At 38.4% G+C, this 19,108-nt stretch overlaps 1 protein-coding gene across 1 annotated transcript in view; it reads left to right on the top strand.

Moving 5' to 3' along the window:
- Positions 1-19,108, top strand: part of MICU2 (mitochondrial calcium uptake 2) — a 140,165-nt gene that overhangs the window by 93,267 nt on the left and 27,790 nt on the right. Inside the window, exon 7 of the mRNA XM_047874677.1 lies at positions 16,406-16,468. Coding sequence (XP_047730633.1) covers positions 16,406-16,468 — 63 coding nt within the window. The remainder of the gene's footprint in view (positions 1-16,405; positions 16,469-19,108) is intronic.

The raw sequence follows: 19,108 nt of genomic DNA, 5'->3' as shown, positions 1-19,108 counted from the left end.
CTGAGATGCTTGGCATTTAAAGAAGGAAATTAATCTGATACCAGTTTAAGGTAGGAAACCTATCTGTCTGCACAAGTGACACCTGAAATAGTGTCATACAGGGTACCATCACGCTCCGCCTGCCTCAGTCTACCTCAGGTACAAGCAGAGGACATATTTAAGATTATTGCTCAGGTAGAGCCTAATAGTTATGAAAAGGCTGTTCTATATGAAGGTAAAATTCCGTTATGTTAATTAAACTGTCAGCACGTTCACAAACCATAAATCCCTCAGACGCGGATGAACTTTCTGCTTTGATTTTGGGCAGTGGCAAAGCATGGGGAGCCAGACCTCAGAGGTACTGCCTCCACCATCGTACATCCCTAGATGTGTGATGTCGGAACTAATTTTACACAGTGGGCACAACAGAGCCTCTGGTAATATCACTGTCATACTTACAAAGACCAGAGTTCCGATTCATTACAGTAATGTTTGATGAAACCCAAGTCTGAATGACAAAGCCTGCAGATAAAGAAGACACTGAACATGAAACTGAAAAAAGACGATAGAAGGCACGTTGGTTTTCTTCTTTGTCCTCTTCAGGTCTCTTCTCGCAGTGAAACACAGTTTCCTACTCCAAGAGACTAGGCAAGTCTCTTTTACTGCATATACAGCCTTCACTGCTAAGATTGTTGAGCATACCTACTTCAAAAGTTTTGGGGGGCACCTGGGTGGCTCGGTCTGTTAAGCATCCAACTCTTGATTTCGGCTCCGGTCATGATCTCGCAGTTCATGAGTCCGAGCCCTGCATCGGGCTCCGTGCTGACGGTACAGGGCCTGCTCGGGATTCTCTCGTGAGCTCTCCCTCCGCCCCTCCCCGACTTGTGCACACTCGTCCTCTCTCTCTCTCTCTCTCTCTCTCAAAGTAAATAAACAAACATTTTAAAAATAATAAAATTGGGACGCCTGGGTGACTCAGTTAAGCATCTAACTTCGGCTCACATCATGATCTCATGGTTCATGGGTTCAAGCCCCGCGTTGGGCTCTGTGCTGACAGCTCAGAGCCTAGAGTCTGCTTCAGATTCTGTGTCCTCCTCTCTGTCTCTCTGCCGCTTCCCCGCTCTCTCTCAAAACTAAACATTAAAAAAATTTTTTTAAATAAAAAATTTTGGATACTTTTAAATTTTAAATTTTGGATACTTTTTCTTAACATAACCTAACATGCTGAATTTATGCAACACTTTCTAAATACTACAATTTTTGCCTTAAATATTTGGAAAATTCTTAGATGATTAACTTATGAATTAAGAAAAGAGCATGTTACAATATGTCACTGATTTTTTTTTTAAGTGTAAGGTTATAAAGGTCAAACTTCTAAGCCTATACAAGGTTCTTTATGCTTATCCCAGAAATAAAGCAGTAAACTTGATAACTCATGGAGCATAATATAGTCATTTAAGATAACTGCATAAAGGGGTGCCTGGCTCAGTTGGTTGAGCATCTGACTTCAGCTCAGGTCATGACCTTGTAGTTTGTGAGTTCAAGCCCCACATTGGGCTCTGTGCTGACAGCTCAAGCCTGGAGCCTGCTTCGGATTCTGTGTCTCCCTTTCCCTCTGCCCCTCCTCTGCTCACACTCTGTCTTTCTCTCTCTCTCTCTCAAAAATAAATAAACATTTCAGGGTGCCTTGGTGGCTTAGTCGGTTAAGCCTCAGACTTTTGCTCAGGTCATCGCCTCGCAGTTCATGGGTTTGAGCCCTGCATTGGGCTCTGTGCTGACAGCTCGGAGCCTGAAGCCTGCTTTGGATTCTGTGTCTCCTCCTCTGTCTGACCCTCCCCTGCTCATGCTCTATCTCTCTGTCTCTCAAAAATAAATAAACATTACAAAAAAATTTTTTTGATAAATAAATTAAATACCTGCATAAAGAAAATTGGGGGTATAGGAAAACCCAAACTTACTTCCTCCCGTGGACACCCCAAGTCTGTGGCTGCATATGGATCACTTCCCTCTGAAAAAGACCTGAAACGAGTTGAACAGCTTCCCCACACTGAAAGATAACAAGGCCACATGAAAACGGATAGGAGAGGAGGAGTGTGTCCCTGAGGGGGTTCGAGCCCCACATCAGGCACCCCAACGCTTGGAAGCTACACTGAAGAGGTGAGCTCCCAAAACATTGAAAACCAAGGGGACGTGCATTCAAGAGATCCACAGGGCTGTAGAAAACTGAGACGCCACTCTTAAAGAACTCGTGCACAGACTCACTCACCCCAGGATTCAGCACAAAAGCAATAGGTTGCAAAGTGCTGAGGCCGTCGATGGAGGACACTCACTGGCCAGTCTTCAAAGCACCTGCTGGAGGAGCAGATGTAGGTGGAGGGGCTCACAAGCACGAGACTTCGGTCTCATTTTAACTCGCTTCTGCTGTTTGCCCCACTCGTGCACTCTCCCGTGGCCCAGCCCTTCTAAACGTGGCAGTGGGCTTGTCCTGTTATGCCAAATTGACAGGTGTGTGCAGTCCACATAAGGGATGCCCCTTAAATGCCTGGCTCTGGTGGCCACAGAGGATTGAATTTTGGGGGCCCACATGACTAAAACAATTGAAGAGACAGTTCTTGACAGGCCACCACTCCCAGGGCACTGTGCAAACAGCTGACTGAAACACATCCCCTGTCTTCCTGTGACCACTCCATCAAGATGAGATACAGCTGTTTTGCCTCATACATAGAAACAAATACAGAGTCAAACAAAATGGGGAAAAAACAAAAACAGAGGAATGTGTTCCAGATAAAAGAGCAAGATAACTCCAGAAGAACACCTTAACAAAATGGAGATAAGTAATTCACCTGATAAAATGTTCTAAGTAATGGTCATAAATATGCTTGCCTATCTTGTGAGAAGAATGGATGAGTGCAGCGTGAACTTCAACAAAGAGACAGAAGATACAAGAAAGTACCAGACAGAAGTCACAGAGCTAAAGAACACAATAACTGAACTGAAAAATACCCTAACGGGGCTCAAAGCAGACAAGATGAAGAAAGGATAGGTGACCTAGAAGACAGGAGAGTGGAACTCACCCACACAAAGCAACAAAAAGGAAAAAATAAAATAAAATAATGTTAAAAAGGGAAAATAGTTTAAGGGACCTATAGGACAACAAGCAGAAAAACATTCACATTTAGGAGTCCCAAAAACAAGAGAGAAAGGGATGTAAAATTTTATTTGAAAAAAATGACTGAAAACTTCCCTAACCTGGGGGAGGAAACAAACTTCCAGTTCCGGGAAGCACAGAGAATTCCAAATGAGATGAACCCAGTGGTATCCATAAGACCGATTATCTCTGAAATGTCAAAATTTGAAGATACAGGGAGACTCTTAAACGCAGCAGGAGAAAAACAACTTGTATGTACAAGGGAGACTCCATGGGACTGTCACCAGATTTTTAAGCAGAAACTTTGCAGGCCAGAAGGGAGTGGCATGATATTCAAAGTGCTGAAAGCAACAAACTTTAACCAAGCATACTTTCCTCAGCAAGGTTATCATTCAGAATTGAAGGAGAGATAAAGAAGTGTTCAAACACTAAAGGAATTCGCCACCATGAACTGGCCTTATAAGGAATTTTAAGGGACTTCTTCAATCTGAAAAGGGGAGCTAATTGGTAACAAGGAAACATCTCAAAAGAAAAATCTCAATAGTCAATGCAAATGTAGTGGACAGATCACAAATCTGGCATGAAGCTTAAAAGAAAAAAGTTAAAATAACTATAACTACAACAATTAGTTAATGGGTATACAAAATAAAAACATGTTTAATGTGACATCCAAAACCTAAACTGTGCAGGGGGAGGGGAGTAAAAATGTAGGTTTTTAGAGTGCAGTCTTAACTTGGTATCAATGTAAAATAGACTGATATATATATGTTTTACACACACACACACACACACACACACACACACACACATATATATACATACATACACACATGCATACAGGCTGATATATGTAAGCTTCCTGGTGACCACAAAGCAAAAATCATAGTAGATACACAAAAGACAATGGGAATGGAATCTAAACACTAAAAGATGGCATGTAACCATGAGGAAGAGAGAGAAGAAGGAAGAAACAAAGAAGAACTACAAAACAACCAGAAAACAATCAACAAAATGACAGTAATAAATACCTATCTATAATTACTTTAAATGCAAATGGCCTAAGTTATTAAGAAAAGATATAGAGTGCCTGAATGGATTTAAAAAAAAAGAGAGACCCATCTATATATCGCCTACAAGAGACACATTTCCGATCTAAGACACACAGACTGAAAAGTGAAGAGACGGAAAAAGATAGTTCATGCAAATGGAAACCAGAAGAAAGATAATAAGTAGCTTTACTTACATCAGACAAAATAGACTTTAAAAGAAACTTTAATAAAAGACAAAGATGGGCATTACATAATGATAAAGTATTCAATCCAGCAAGAAGATATAACATTTGTGCACTGAACATAGGAGCAACTAAATATGTGGATATAAATCTATAAAGCAATATTAACAGACATGAAGGGAGGAATCAACAGCAATACAATCATAGTAGAGGACTTTAATACCCCCTTTACATCAGTGCAAAGCCCATCCAAAGTCATTAAATAAACATCAGCCTTAAACAACACATTAGACCAGATGAACTTGATATACACAGATATTCCATCCAATAGCAGCAGAATACACATTCTTCTTAAGTGCATATGGAATATTCTCCAGGATCGGTCACAAAATGAGCCTCAAATTTAAGAGCATTGAAATCATTATCAGGCATCTTTTCAGGCCACTCTAATATGAAACAAGAAATAGTCACAAAAACAAAACTAGAAGAATCACAGATGTTTGGAAATCGAACAGTGTGCTGCTGAACAACCAATGGGTCGATGAAGAAATTAAAGGAAAAATAAAAAAATACCTTGAGACAAATGAAAATGAAAACGCAAACAAAGCAAAATCTAACTTTATGGTAATACGGGCCTGTCTTAAGAAACAAGAAAAATCTTAATCTAACTTTACACCTAAAGGATCTAGAAAAAGAGGAACAAAGGAAGCCCAAAATTAGTAGAAGGAAGAAGGAAGAAAATAATTAAGAATCAGAGAAGAAATGAATGAAATGAAGACTAGAAAGACAATAGACGAAATCAATAAAACTAAGAGTTGGTTCTTTAAAGAGAACTACATGGGGTGCCCGGGTGGCTCGGTCGTTTAAGCGTCCCAGCTTCGGCACAGGTCATGATCTCGCAGTTCGTGCGTTTGAGCCCCACATTGGGCTCTCTGCTGTCAGCTCGGAGCCTGGAGCCTGCTTCGGAATCTGTGTCTCCGTCTTTCTCTGCCCCTTCCCCAGTCTTGCTTTGTCTCTTCCTCTCTCAAAAATAAATAAACACTAAAAAAAATTGTAATAAAAATAAAGAGAACTAAAAAATTGACAAACCTTTGAATAGCCTCATCCAGAAAGAAGTGCTCAAATAAGTAAAATCAGAAGTGAAAGAAGGGAGGTTACATCTGATACCACAGAAATAGAAGGAATCGTAAGAGACATCTATGAAGAATTATGCTCCCAGCAGACTGAACAACTAGAAGAAATGGATAAATTCCTAGAAACATACAATCATCTAAGTCTGAGTCATGAAGAAATAGAAAATCCGAATTAAACTGATTACCAGAACAGAGACTGAATCAGTAATCAGAAACTTTTCAACAAACAAAAGTTCAGGACCAGATGGCTTTACTGGTGAATTCTCCCAAACATTCAAAGAACATTTAATACTTGTACTTCTGAAATTCTTCTTTTAAAAAATTGAAGAGGAGAATGCTTCCAAACTCATTTTACAAGACGACCAACATTATCCTGGCACTAAAACCAAACAAGGATATGGGGCGCCTGGGTGGCTTAGTCGGTTGAGCGTCCGACTTCGGCTCAGGTCATGATCCCGCAGTCTGTGGGTTCGAGCCCCACGTCGGGCTCTGGGCTGACAGCTCAGAGCCTAGAGCCTGCTTTGGAATCTCTGTCTCCCCCTCTCTCTCTGCCCCTCCCCTGCTCATGCTCTATCTCTCTCTCTCTCTGTCTCAAAAATAAACATGAAAAAAAATTTTTTTAAACCACACAAGGACACCACAAAGAAAGGAAGGAGAAAAGGAAAAACAGAAGGGAGGGAAGGTAAGAGGAAAGAAAAAGAAAAGAGAAAAGGATCGAAAAGAAAAGAAACGAAAAGGAGAAAATCATAGGCCAATATCCTCGATGAACATAGATGCAAAAATCCTCAACAAAATACTATCAAACTGAGTCCAGTAATACACTAAAAAATATCATAATCATGTTCAAGTGAGATTGATTTCAGGGGTGCAAGGATGTTTCAGCATCTGCAAACCAATTTACATGGTACACCACATCAACAAAATGAAGGATAAAAATCATGGAATCCTCTCAACAGATACAGAAAAAGCATTTGACAAAATCCGACATCGACTTAGGATAAAAAGTCTCTACAAAGTGGGTATAGAGGGAACCTACCTCAACATAATAAGGCCAGATATTACAAACCCACAGCCAACATCATGCTTAATGGTAAGAAGCTGAAAGCTTCTCCTCTAAGATCAGGAATAAAACAAGGGTGCCCACGCTCACTACTTTTATTCAGCATAGTATTGGAAGTCCCAGCTGGAGCCATCACTGCCGCTGTACGTGGACAGCACTATTTTATGTATAGAAAAATACTAAAGGCTTTGTTGGTCAGAAACAAATTCAGTAAGGGTGAGGATAGAAAATCAGCGTACAGGAACCTGTTGATGTTTTTGTACACTAACAATGAACTCTCAGAAAAATTGGGAAAAAGTTCCATTTAAAATTGTATGAAAAAGAATAAAATACCTGGTAATAAGTTTAACCAAGGAGGTGAAAGACCTGTAATCTGAAAAGCACAGTACATTAGTGAAAGAGATCAAAGAAGACACAAATAAATGGAAAGATATCCCATGCTCATGAATTGGAAGAATTAATATTGCTAAAATGTCCCTATTACCCAAAGCAGTCTATAAATTGAATGCAATCCCTACCAAAATTCCAATGACATTTTTCATAAAAACAGAACAGTCCTAAAATTTATTTGGGACCACGTAAGATTTCTAGTAGCCAAAGCAACCTTGCATAAGAAAATCAAAGCTGGAATTCCCGTGCTGCCTGATTTCAAACCATTGCAAATCTACACTATAATATTGGCGTAGATCAGTGAGACAGAAGAAGGAGCCCAGGTATAAAGCCATGCATATGTGGTCAGTTAAATCATGACAAAGGAGGCAAGAATATATAATCAGGAGAAGACACTCTCTTCAGTAAATGGTACTGGTAAAACCGGACAGCTACATGCAAAAGAATGAAAGTAACTATACCACTGTCTTCCACCATACACAGAACTGACTCAAAATGCATTAAAGATTTGAATATAAGACCAGAAAGTATAAAACTTCTAGAAGAAAACATAGGCATTTAGCTCCTTGACATTTCTCTTAGCAATATACGTATGTATGTATGTGTATATATATATATATATATATTTTTTTTTTTTTAATCAGACTGCAAAGGGAATGGCAACAAGGTATAAATAAACAAATGAACTACAGCAAACTAAAAGGCTTCTTGCACAACACAGGAAACCATCAACACAACAAAAAGGCAGTCTGTTGAGGAGAAAATATTTGCAAATCATATTCTGATAAGAGGTTAATATGCAAAACGTGTAAAGAACTCATTTGGTTCAACACACACACAAAAGCAAAAGCAAACAATCTGTTTTAGAAAATGAGCGGAGAATCTGAATAAGCATTTTTCCAAATAAGACATGCAGATGGCCCACAGACACATGATAAGATGCTCAACATCACTAATCATCAGGGAAGCACAAATCAAAACCACAAGGAGATACCACCTCACACCTGTCAGGATGGCTGTCGTCAGAAAGGCAAGTGGAAGTCCTGGCAAGGATATAGAGAAAGGGAACACTTGTGCGTCGTCGGTGCAGATGTAAATCGGTGCAGCCGCTGAGGAAAACAGTATGGAAGATTCTCCAAAAACTAAACTCAGAACTATTACATGATTTCGGCAGTTCTACTTGTAGGTATTTACCCCAAGAAAATGAAAACACTAGTTCAGACATCTGTTTGTCTCAGCGTTGTTCACTATAGTCAAGCTATGGAAAGAACCAACATGTTCATCAGTGGATGAATGGCTGAAGAAGTACTACGTGTGTGTAATGCAGTATTACCCAGCCGTGAAAAAGAAGGCCGTCTTGCCTTTTGTGCCAACATGGATGGACCTTTAGGATATGTTCATGCTTCGCGAACTAAGAGAAAAACAAACACCATGTGGTTTTACTTATACGTGGAATCTAGAAAACAAAACAAATGAACAAACAAAACAAGACTCCTAGACAGAGAGAACAGATTGGTGGTTGCCAGAGGAGAGTGGTTGGAGAGGTGAGTGAAACGGGAGAAGGGGATCAAGACGTACAAATTTTCAGTCATAAAATAAGTAAGTCATGGGGATATGGTATACAGCATTGTGGCTGTAGTCAGTAACATTGTATTGCATATTATGTAACTCTGTATGATAACAGAGGAAAACAAGATTTATCGTGGTGATCATTTCACAGTATATACAAATATCAGGTCATTATGTTGTGTACCTGAAACTAATAGGTGCTATGTCAGTTATACCTCAATTTATTTTATTTTTTTTCTATCATAAGTGCACTCCTTGATCCCCATCACCCATTTCACCCATCCTCCCATCCATCCCTCTCTGGTAACCATCAGTTTGTTCTTTATAGTTAAGAGACTGTTTCTTGGTTTGTCTCTCTCCTTTGTTTTTTTTTTTTCTTTGTTCATTTGTTTTGCTTCTTAAATTCCACATATGAATAAGATCGTAATTATACCTCAATTTAAAAAATTACAGCATAGAGTAAAAGGACATTTACGCTAATTATTTGAATAATTATTTCATTTCCATGGTCATTCTATTAAGAAGCTTAAGCATGTAACATTTTATATTTGAAATTTTATTCAACAAACCTGACAGTTCTCAGATCAGAACATATTTAAAGGGTATGGGATATTTGTTTTGTTTTATAAATTATCTGAATGTTTCTCCAGTAAATTTTACTTATTGCTGTTCCTACCATAAGTTCTAATGCATAATGAGAGCAAGTGATGAAAATTACTTTAATCCCCAAAACATAGATGTAACAAAGCAATATGGACAGCAAATACAAAAATAGCAGGAAATATGTTAATATAAAGCCTCTTAAAAATGTCCTAAAACATGCATCTCCTCCATTTGTGCCTTTTGGGTTATGCAGTCTGTTCACGTTTCATTAATATCCAGACCTAGAAACTGTGAAGTTGTTGCTTAATTCTCTATCCCAAAAACAAGTAAAATGCAACTCTCTGAATAAGCTGTTTCTGTCAGATAATAATAAACAATACCAGCAATGATCAAAGCTGGCAGCGGATAATCCACTTCATCTTTACCTTGATAGATAGCACATCTGCTTATTTGGGCCGAGTGCCAGGGCTTTAGAGCGATTTCTTTAAACAATAGCCTAATGACAAGTCTGTTTACTAGTGTGAATTTCTCCGTAGGTGGTCCTTTCATTTCACATCGATTCCATACTGGCAGGAAGGCTTTTGCTCTTCGTATAGTAGTGTTATAACTTTATCACGCTAAATACACCTGCTAGAGTTACTAGTAAGTACGTGTAAAAGCCTTCAGTAGAATTTATTCTTCTTGATTTTCAGTTCATGTTCTTGTTTCAGAATTTGAACTCTCATGATTGTGAAAGCAAAAATAAGTTAAATCAACCCTATATACATTTCTTCATTTTCGGCCTGTAATTGAGAATCCGGATCAATATAAATTTAAATAGCTTGGCAGTACTGTAGTAATCCTAGAATTTGTATTTGGTGAATGTGCTTGTGTATTCTGACCACTTTACTTTCTTTCTGTTTCTCTCAAAGCACCCTGATTTCTGCCACAAACTGTCTTTTTCCTTCTGCCTAGAACGTCCTATCCCCATTCCTTTGCTAGCTTTTAGCAGGCAGATCTCAGCCCAAATGTCAGGTGCTCGCAAAGAACCACCCAGAATCAACCTAGCAGTGACCCAGCAGTCTCAGAGTCCTGTTACCCCACTTTTGTTTTATCTCACTCTAGTCCTACACTTGACATTATCTGAAATTCTCTTACTGATTTGTTCACTGTTATCTCTAGTCCGTTAGAATGGAAGTTTCGTGACAGCACGGATATTATCTGTCCTTAACTGCTATATTCTCAACACTTAGAACAGCACTTTCACTGCATGCTAGGCATTTAGCATATTGTAGCATGAATCTGTGTCATGTACAGCCATTTCAGAAAGTGTCTCAGGAAACCAGAGAGTCCTTCTGGCAGAAGAGAATACCGCCGACCTTTGAACAGCGTGGGTCTGAGCTACACAGGTCCAGCTACACACAGCACTGTAAATGTACTTTCTCTTCCTTATGATTTTCTTAATATTTAAGAAATACTTAAGAATATCTTTAGCTTACTTTATTGTAAGAATACAGTGTATAATGCACACAACATACAAAATACGTTTATGTTATCAGTAACGCTTTCAGTCAACAACAGGCTATTAGTAAGTTTTGGGGGACTCAAAAGTTATGCGCAGATTTTCGACTACACAGGTTTGGCACCCCAGCCTCTGTGTTTCTGCTCTTTCAAATGGAGCTTTTACTGTAGAACGAAATATATAGCAGTATAGTCTTCAGACTACAGTGAGACCTGGCGTAAGCCTCCCCGAGTACAGACTGAAATACGGCAGATGCGACACTAGCATGACCAGGGGTTCTTTTTTTATTATTTTAGTTTACATTTTTTTGACCGTCGCTGACACACAGTGCTACATCAGTTCCAGGTGGACAGCACAGTGCTTCAGCAACGCTGTGTTACGTTGTGGCCGCTCGCCCTGAGTGGAGTTAACCACCTGTCATCATGCCGTGCTATCACAGTGCCATTAAGTGTATTCCCTTTGCTTTTATTTTCATGACTCACTCTTTCCGTAACTAGCAGCCTGTATCTCCTGCTCCCTTTCGCCCAGGTGCCGTCCCCCCATTGCCCTCCCCTCTGGCAACCATCAATTTGTTCTGTGTATTTATAGATCTGATTCTGCTTGTTCGTCTATTCATTTGTTTTGTTTTTTAAGTTCCAGTATAAGTGAGATCATACGGTGTGTCTTCCTCTGACTTACTTCACTTAGCTTAATACCCTCTGGGTCCATCCATGTTGTCACAGATAGCAAGATCTTGTCCTTTTTAATGCCTAAGTAATATTCCATTGTATGTTTATCCCACATCTTTATCAGTTCATCTGTGGATGGACACTTGGGTTGCTTCTGTATCTTGGCTATTATAAAGAATGCTGCACTAAACATAGGGGTGTACATATCTTTTCAAAGTAGTGTTTTTGTTTTCTTTGAATGAATACCCAGTGGTGGAATTATTGGATTAGGTGTTGTTTCTGTTTTTAATTATTTGAGGCACCTCCATACTGTTTTACCAATTTACCAACAGTGCACGAGGGTTCCTCTTCCCTGCGTCCTCGCCAATACTCACTGTCTCTTCATATGGCAAGCTTTAGCTTTATGCTTTATGCTTTAGGACAGACCCTTATTCTAAATTCCCCACCATATTGGAACAAGCCAATATTGTAATACGCCTCCTAAAAAATTCTCATTTCAGTGAACTAATCCTATTTGCTTTGTTTTGTTTGTAACTATGTAATGACTGTGTGAAGATGATAACAGCTATATTAAATGTCATAATAAAAGAAATGTTTTAAGTTTTGTACAAAAAAGTATAATCCTTATGGGTAACATCTGTTTTTACTTTTAAATTGTTACCTGTATGATAAACTTTGAATAATTTTCAGTACTGGATCTAATTTTAGAACTTGAAGAGGGTCCAAATTACCAATGTTAGAAATGAAAAGAAGATAACACCACAGATTCTGCAAATATCAGAGGACTAAAATGGAATATCGTGAACAGCTTATTCACATGTGACTGTAAATTTGATAACTCAGATGAACTGGACAAATGCCTTAGAAAAAAAAAAAATACTTACCAAAACTAAGAGATAGAAATCCGAATAGCCCTTTACAAATGAATTTAATTTATCAAAAACTTTCCCACAAAGAAATGTTCAGGCCCAGATGGTTTTACTGGTGAAATCTGTCAAGCATTTAAGGAGGAAGAAGTGTCAGATTTTCACAAAGTCTTGCAGAAAATACAAGAAAATGGAACAATTCCCTCTCATCACTGGCATATCCCTGATAACTAAAATTTGGCAAAGATCTAACAAGAAAAGTAAATTATAGACCAAATTTCATCATAAACAAAGATACAAAATACTTAGATAGAGCAAGACACATTGTATATTATATAAAAAACGCACCAAAATCAAGTGATATTTATGCAGAGAATAGAAATTTGTTTAATGATTAAAAATCAACTCAGTTCAATCCATCAGATCGACAGTAACGTAGAGATCAACATGACCCTATCACTATATGCATATAAAGCGTTCAATAGAATAAGCACGTTCATGACAAAACTCAGCAAAGGAGAAACAGAAGAAAACTTTTTCAGTCTGATAGAGGGCATTTACAAAAGGCTTAAAGGTGACATCATGATACAAGATTAAATACAGGGGCGCCTGGGGGGCTCAGTCAGTTAAGCGTCCGACTTCAGCTCAGGTCATGATCTCGCAGTCTGTGAGTTCAAACCCCGCGTCGGGCTCTGTGCTGACAGCTCGGAGCCTGGAGCCTGCTTCACATTCTGTGTCTCCCTCTCTCTCTCTGCTCCTGCCCCGCTCATGCTCTCTCTTTCTTCTCTCAAAAATAAATAAAGATTTTTTAAAAAAGATTAAATATGGAATGTTGTCCCTTTATGATCAGAAAGAAGGCAAGGATGTATTTTCATATCTCTTCTATTCAACATTTTACTGGTGATTCTAATGATAATAGCAATACAGGTTGGGGGAAAAGGGATAGAAGATTGGAAAGGAAGAAGTAAATTTGACTTTATTCACAGATAACATGATTGTGCGTAGATAACTCTAAGTGATCAACAAGAAAAGGAAAGCCTATTATAACTAAAAGCAAATTTAGGAAGATCAATATGGAGAAATCAATTGTATTTCCATATACTAGTAGCATAGTTGGAAAATGAAATGAAAATCAGTTCTTTGCATGATATCAAATAACATAAAGTAAGTAGAAACAAATTTAACAAAAACCATTCACCAAAAACCTCAGACATTGCCAACAGAAATTCAAAGAGACTTAAATAAATGGAGGAATATACCATGGAAATGGTTAGAAGATTCAGTAGTGTTAAGATGTCAGTTCTTCCCAAATTGGTCTAAAGATTTAACTTTCCCAAGCGAAATCCCAGCAGGCTTTTTTTTTTTTTTTTTGGTAGAAAGTACAAGCTGATGTTAAAGCGGATATGTAAAGGCAGAGAACCTAAAACACTGCAATCAATTTTGAAAAATAAGAACAAATCTGGATAACTCACCCTGACTTAAGACTTATTGCAAAGCTACAGTAATGGTAACAGTGTGATATTGACTTAAGGATGGGCAAGTAGATCAATGGAGGATAATAAAGAACCGACACTTAGATGGTCCTTAATTCTCAATAAAGTCTCCAACCCAGTTCATAGAAAAGAAAAGGTCTTTTCAATAAATGACCCTAGAACAATTGGATATGTATATGAAAAAAATAGTTACGACCCCTGCTCACACCATATGTAGGCATAGCTTGGAGACACCTCCCCCCTCTCTCTGTCTCTTCCCACCTCACACTCTGTCTCTGTCTCTCTCAAAAATAAATAAATGTTAAAAATTTTTTTTTTAAAAAAAAGGAAGAAAATGAATAGGCGAACTGTAGGATGGGAGAAAATATTTTCCAAACATATATCTGACAAAGGACTCATTCAGAATATATAAAGAACTCTTACCACTTAATAACTTAGAGTTCAGAAGGAATTAACTCTTCCCCTCCTAGGAATTCATCCAAGAGAAATACTAAAACATACATTCGCATACATAAAATAAGAATTATGCAAGAAAGTGTATGGCAGAGATCTGCTGTACAAACATAGTGCATATAGTTAAGACTATGGTGTTGTACATTTAAAAACTGAAGAAGGGCACCTGGGTGGCTCAGTCGGTTAAGCATCAACTTCCGCTTATGTCATGATCTCACGGTTTGTGGGTTCCAGCCCCGCATCAGGCTCTGTGCAGATAGCTCAGAGCCTGGAGCCTGCTTCAGATTCTGTCTGTCTCTCTCTCTCTCAAAAATAAACATGAAGGGGCACCTGGGTGGCTCAGTCGGTTGAGCGTCCGACTTCAGCTCAGGTCATGATCTCAGTTTGTGAGTTCGAGCCCCGCGTCAGGCTCTGTGCTAACAGCTCGGAGCCTGGAGCCTGCTTCCGATTCTGTGTCTCCCTCTCTCTCTGCCCCTCCCCTGCTCATGCTCTGTCTCTCAATAATAAATAAACGTTAAAAAAATTTTTTTACAAAAAAAAATAAACATGAAAAAAAGTTTAAAAAAAAGAAGGTACATCACATGCTAAGTGTTGTTAGACCAAGGGAAAAGGAAACAGGGACACGAATCTTTTGGAAGTGATGGGTATGTTTATTACCTTGATTGTGGTGATGTATCTCAGATGCATGCATGTGTCCAAACTCATCAAGAGGTTTATACATCAATGCGTGCAATTTTTTGTATATTAAGTATACTTCAGTAAAGCCGGGGGTGGTGGGGAAAGAAAATTTATGGGAGCTTGATTCACGGTAGTCAAACACTAGAGACAATGCAAACATCTGCCAACAAGTGAATGGACAAGTAGTGATCTATTCAGACAATGGGACACAACTCAACAATAAAAACAGACTACTTCTATTCAAACGTAAATGAATCTCAAAACCGTTATGCAGAGAGAGGGTTGATAGCACAAAAGAATACATACTGTCATTTATTCGATATCATTTATTTGAATTTCTAAAATAAGTGAAACTCATTTAGATGGAGGAAAACAATCAGAACTCTAATATTCCTCTGTGGGGATGAAGAGAGAAAGGATCGACTGAGAAAAGACACAAAGAACTTTCTGAGAAAATAGAAATGTTCTGTACCAGGGTAGGAGGATGGGTTACTCAGGTATCTCCACTTGTCAAAATTGTATGGCCATAATTTGTACATTCAATGTATATAAATTTTTCCTCAAGAGCTATAAATAACAATTGAAAAGGAATTGGGAATGGGCAGAATCCTGATGATTGTTGAAGGTGAATAATGTGCGGTTTATGACAGAGTTCTCTTTGCTGTGTTTGAAATTTTCCATCATAAAAATTGTTTAAGGTAGTGCAGTAAGCAAAGGGAGAAAGACATTGAAGTTGGCATTGTACTATTTGATTGTCAACTTAAAAAATAAGGGTAAAACAAATGAAGACTTTTCAACACTTTTTCTCTAAGGTAAGTATGAGGGAGGAGATGTGGAAAAGTTTGAGGGACTTAGAGAGAAACTGTTTACCTAAAATAAACATCATAGAGGCAGCCGAACTTGAGATGATTAATTTGGAATTTACCAATTCTCAGATTATTAACAAAGAAGTAGCCTAGGAAAAAAAGTGAGTGAAGGTTTGTCTCCTAATCCGTTCAAATCCATAGTTTCAGATTTTGTCTGCATTTAATTTTTGTTTTAAACCTTTTTTTTTTAATTTGCTTTCCTTTTGAGGATTGGTACAAATGACTCTGAAAGGTAGGTTTCTAAATGTACTCAGTCTCAAGGTACTATTGACAATTTTATTAATGACAGAAATGTAGGTTTTTAAATTATTTTCATGTTTTATGAGTGCATATGGGGAAGAAGACCATTTGTATGATATAAGTGGCTTTTTAAGAGCTACATACTTGAAAATGTGGCCATAAATTATCAATGATACAAAAATTAATTATGAATGAAAATTCTGTTGAAGAATGAGGATAATTATGAAATTCTTATAGAGCGATATCTTTAGAATATGTATGTATTAAGTAAACTAGCTTTCTTAGGAGGAAAAAATGATTCAAATTATAAAAATGGTAACATTAATACTTGCATATCAGCTTTTCCTTCGATTCCTACCTGATTTAAGAAAAAATAAATAACACTATTAGCTATAATGCAGAAGGAGTTTAAGTTAATATTTAACGACTCGTATATGTTTTAAAAGGAAAACTCAGTATCTTTTTCTTAGACTATTTTGGAAAGTCCAGTAGATACACATATGAATTCATGTTTGCCATCTTTCCAGCTGCAGAAGATCATAAGTAAACAAGATGATTTGAAGACAACAGCCAATGAAACGGAGTGCCAGGTATGTGCAGATAAACTCATATTTCCAGACAGATGATATTTACAGTAGCTTCTCTATTTGTTACATAAACATCCCGACAGAGTTGGGAAACTTATCAGTAACTTTATTTGGCCAAACACCTTGAAGCAATGGGCTGCTATCCTGTAGGAAGTCAGAAGGCAGTTACAGTGTTTTAAGTGGCCAGTAGATTTACACTGGCTTTTAATAAACATGGTTAGTAAGTTCCAAAAGCAAATATTGTAGGTAAATCAACACAGTTAATATGGTATAAAATGTTACCCTTTATTTATTTTTTTAAGTTTATTTATTACTTTTAGGAGAGAGAGTGAGAGCAGGGGAGGGGCAGAGAGAGAGAAGGAGACACAGAATCGGAAGCAGGCCCCAGGCTCTGAGCTGTCGGCACAGAGCCCGACGGCGGGGCTCGAACCCACGAACCATGACATCATGACCTGAGCCGAAGTCGGACCCTTACCCGACTTAGCCACTCAGGCGCCCCTAAAATGTTACCCTTTAAAATAAATACCATACTCTATACCAGAAGCATGAAGTAGAATGTGTTTTGATGTGGCTTATATTAATGGCACTGAATGTTTAATAACTGACTAGTTGTTAAGGTATATGAAAAGTAAAGGTTAAGAATTTAAAGGTCTAGGGAATAAAACATATAGTATGGGGAATATAGTCGTTTCTTGATAGGGTCATACGGCGACAAGTGGCAGCCATGCTTGTGGGCGTGGCATAATGTACAGAGACGTTGAAGCCCTGTGGTTCCCCGAGACTAATGCAACATTGGGGGTCAACTAGGCACAGATAGACAAATTCAAAACCAAAAACGAAAATACTTGAAAGAACATACATGAAAGAAACTATAACCACGAATTTTAACTGAGGAACATAAGAGAAGATTGGAATACATAAAAAGAGACGCTTTATTCTTAGCTAGGAATAGTGAGCACTGTAAAGTGGCCAGGTCCCACGAAATCAATCTGTGAATTCCATACAGTCTGGGTCAGAACTCAGCGGCTGAGAAATTGGTTTGGGTTTGGTGTGTTTGGGTTTTGGGTGGATTTTGGGCGATAGTGGTTAGAGAGGAAGTGGATGCAGGTAAGAGGTGTTCAAAAACTTTGCAAAATGGTCCTTAACTTCATCTAGAAGAATAAACATGAGAGGGAATAAGAACATTCTGGAAAATGCAGGTAATGAGAGGGATAATGAAGTGGTGTAGTGAGAAATAGAATGGTCAGAATACAAACCCAAAGACATATGCCTGTACAATGTAGATATACAATGTAGATATTTTAAATCAGTAGGAAAAAAACGAATTACCAAATTACTTTTCAGCGACCCAGAAGCCTGGAGGTCTTCCCGATATCTCCTTACCCCTCCCATCCAGTTAGTCACTAGTTGCTGCCTCCTCCATCCCTTTGGCTTCTGTTTCCACCACTGTCATTATCAGACCAGCTTCATTTCCCACTCGAGTTACTGCAGGGGCCTCCTGACTGACCTCTCTGCATCCACCTGGGTCATTTTTTTTCAATTACTCAATTTATTTTTTAATTTACATCCAAGTTAGCATGTAGTGCACTACTGATTTCAGGAGTAGATCCCAGTGATTCATCCCCTTTGTATCACACCCAGTGCTCATCCCAACAAGTGTCGTCCTTAATGCCCCTCCCCCACTTAGCCCATCCCCCCTCCCACCACCCCTCCAGCAACCCTCAGTTTGTTCTCTGTATTTAAGAGTCTCTTCTGTTTTGTCCCCCTCCCTGTTTTTATATTATTTTTGCTTCCCTTCCCTATGTTCATCTGTTTTGTATCTTAAATTCCACATGAGTGAAGTCATATGATATTTGTCTTTCTCTGACTAATTTCAGATAGCCTAGCATAATACTCTGTAATTCCATCCACGTTGTCGCAAATGGCAAGATTTCATTCTTTTTGATCACTGAACAATACTCCATTGTGTGTGTGTGTGTGTGTGTGTGTGTGTGTGTGTGTGTGTGTTTGTATATATATATATATGTGCATACCACATCTGTATCCATTCATCCGTCGATGGGCATTTGGGCTCTTTCCATACTTTGGCTGTTGTTGAAAGCACTGCTATAAACATTGGGGTGCATGTGCCTCCTTGAAACAGCACACCTGTGTCATTTCTAGTTCATTTTTCACATTATAGACAGGTGACCTAAAAGCACAAGGAAAATGTGACTGCCCTCAGGCCAGCCATTCTTCCAGCCTCCAGCTGTCCCATTTTCTCTGTAGTATATACCACAGTGGTTAAGAACTCAGGCCCAGGAACACTGTTCAAATGCTGCTTCATCTGTTAATAGCTGTGTGGCTCTGGGCAAATTAGTTTACTTCTCTTTGCATAAAATTGAGTTTCTTCATTGTAAAGTGAGAATAATAGTAATCTACCTCAGGTGTTTTTGAGGACTAAATTAGTTAATATATTTAAATCTCTTAGAACTATGCTTAACACATAGCGATATATATGCATTTGCTATTATATTTATTATTACTGCTTTCTACACCCCAGCCATACAGCACCATGCTCTGTTGTTCCTGTTTGCAAAGTTTATTCCCACTTCTCTTTATTTGTAACTTTTTTATTTATTTCGAGAGAGGGTGCCAATGAAC

This window comes from Prionailurus viverrinus, chromosome A1 (genome assembly GCF_022837055.1).
Source record: "Prionailurus viverrinus isolate Anna chromosome A1, UM_Priviv_1.0, whole genome shotgun sequence".
Lineage (NCBI taxonomy): Eukaryota > Metazoa > Chordata > Mammalia > Carnivora > Felidae > Prionailurus > Prionailurus viverrinus.
The sequence above is the reverse complement of the archived record's forward strand: the minus strand, read 5'-3'. Positions and strand labels throughout refer to the sequence as shown.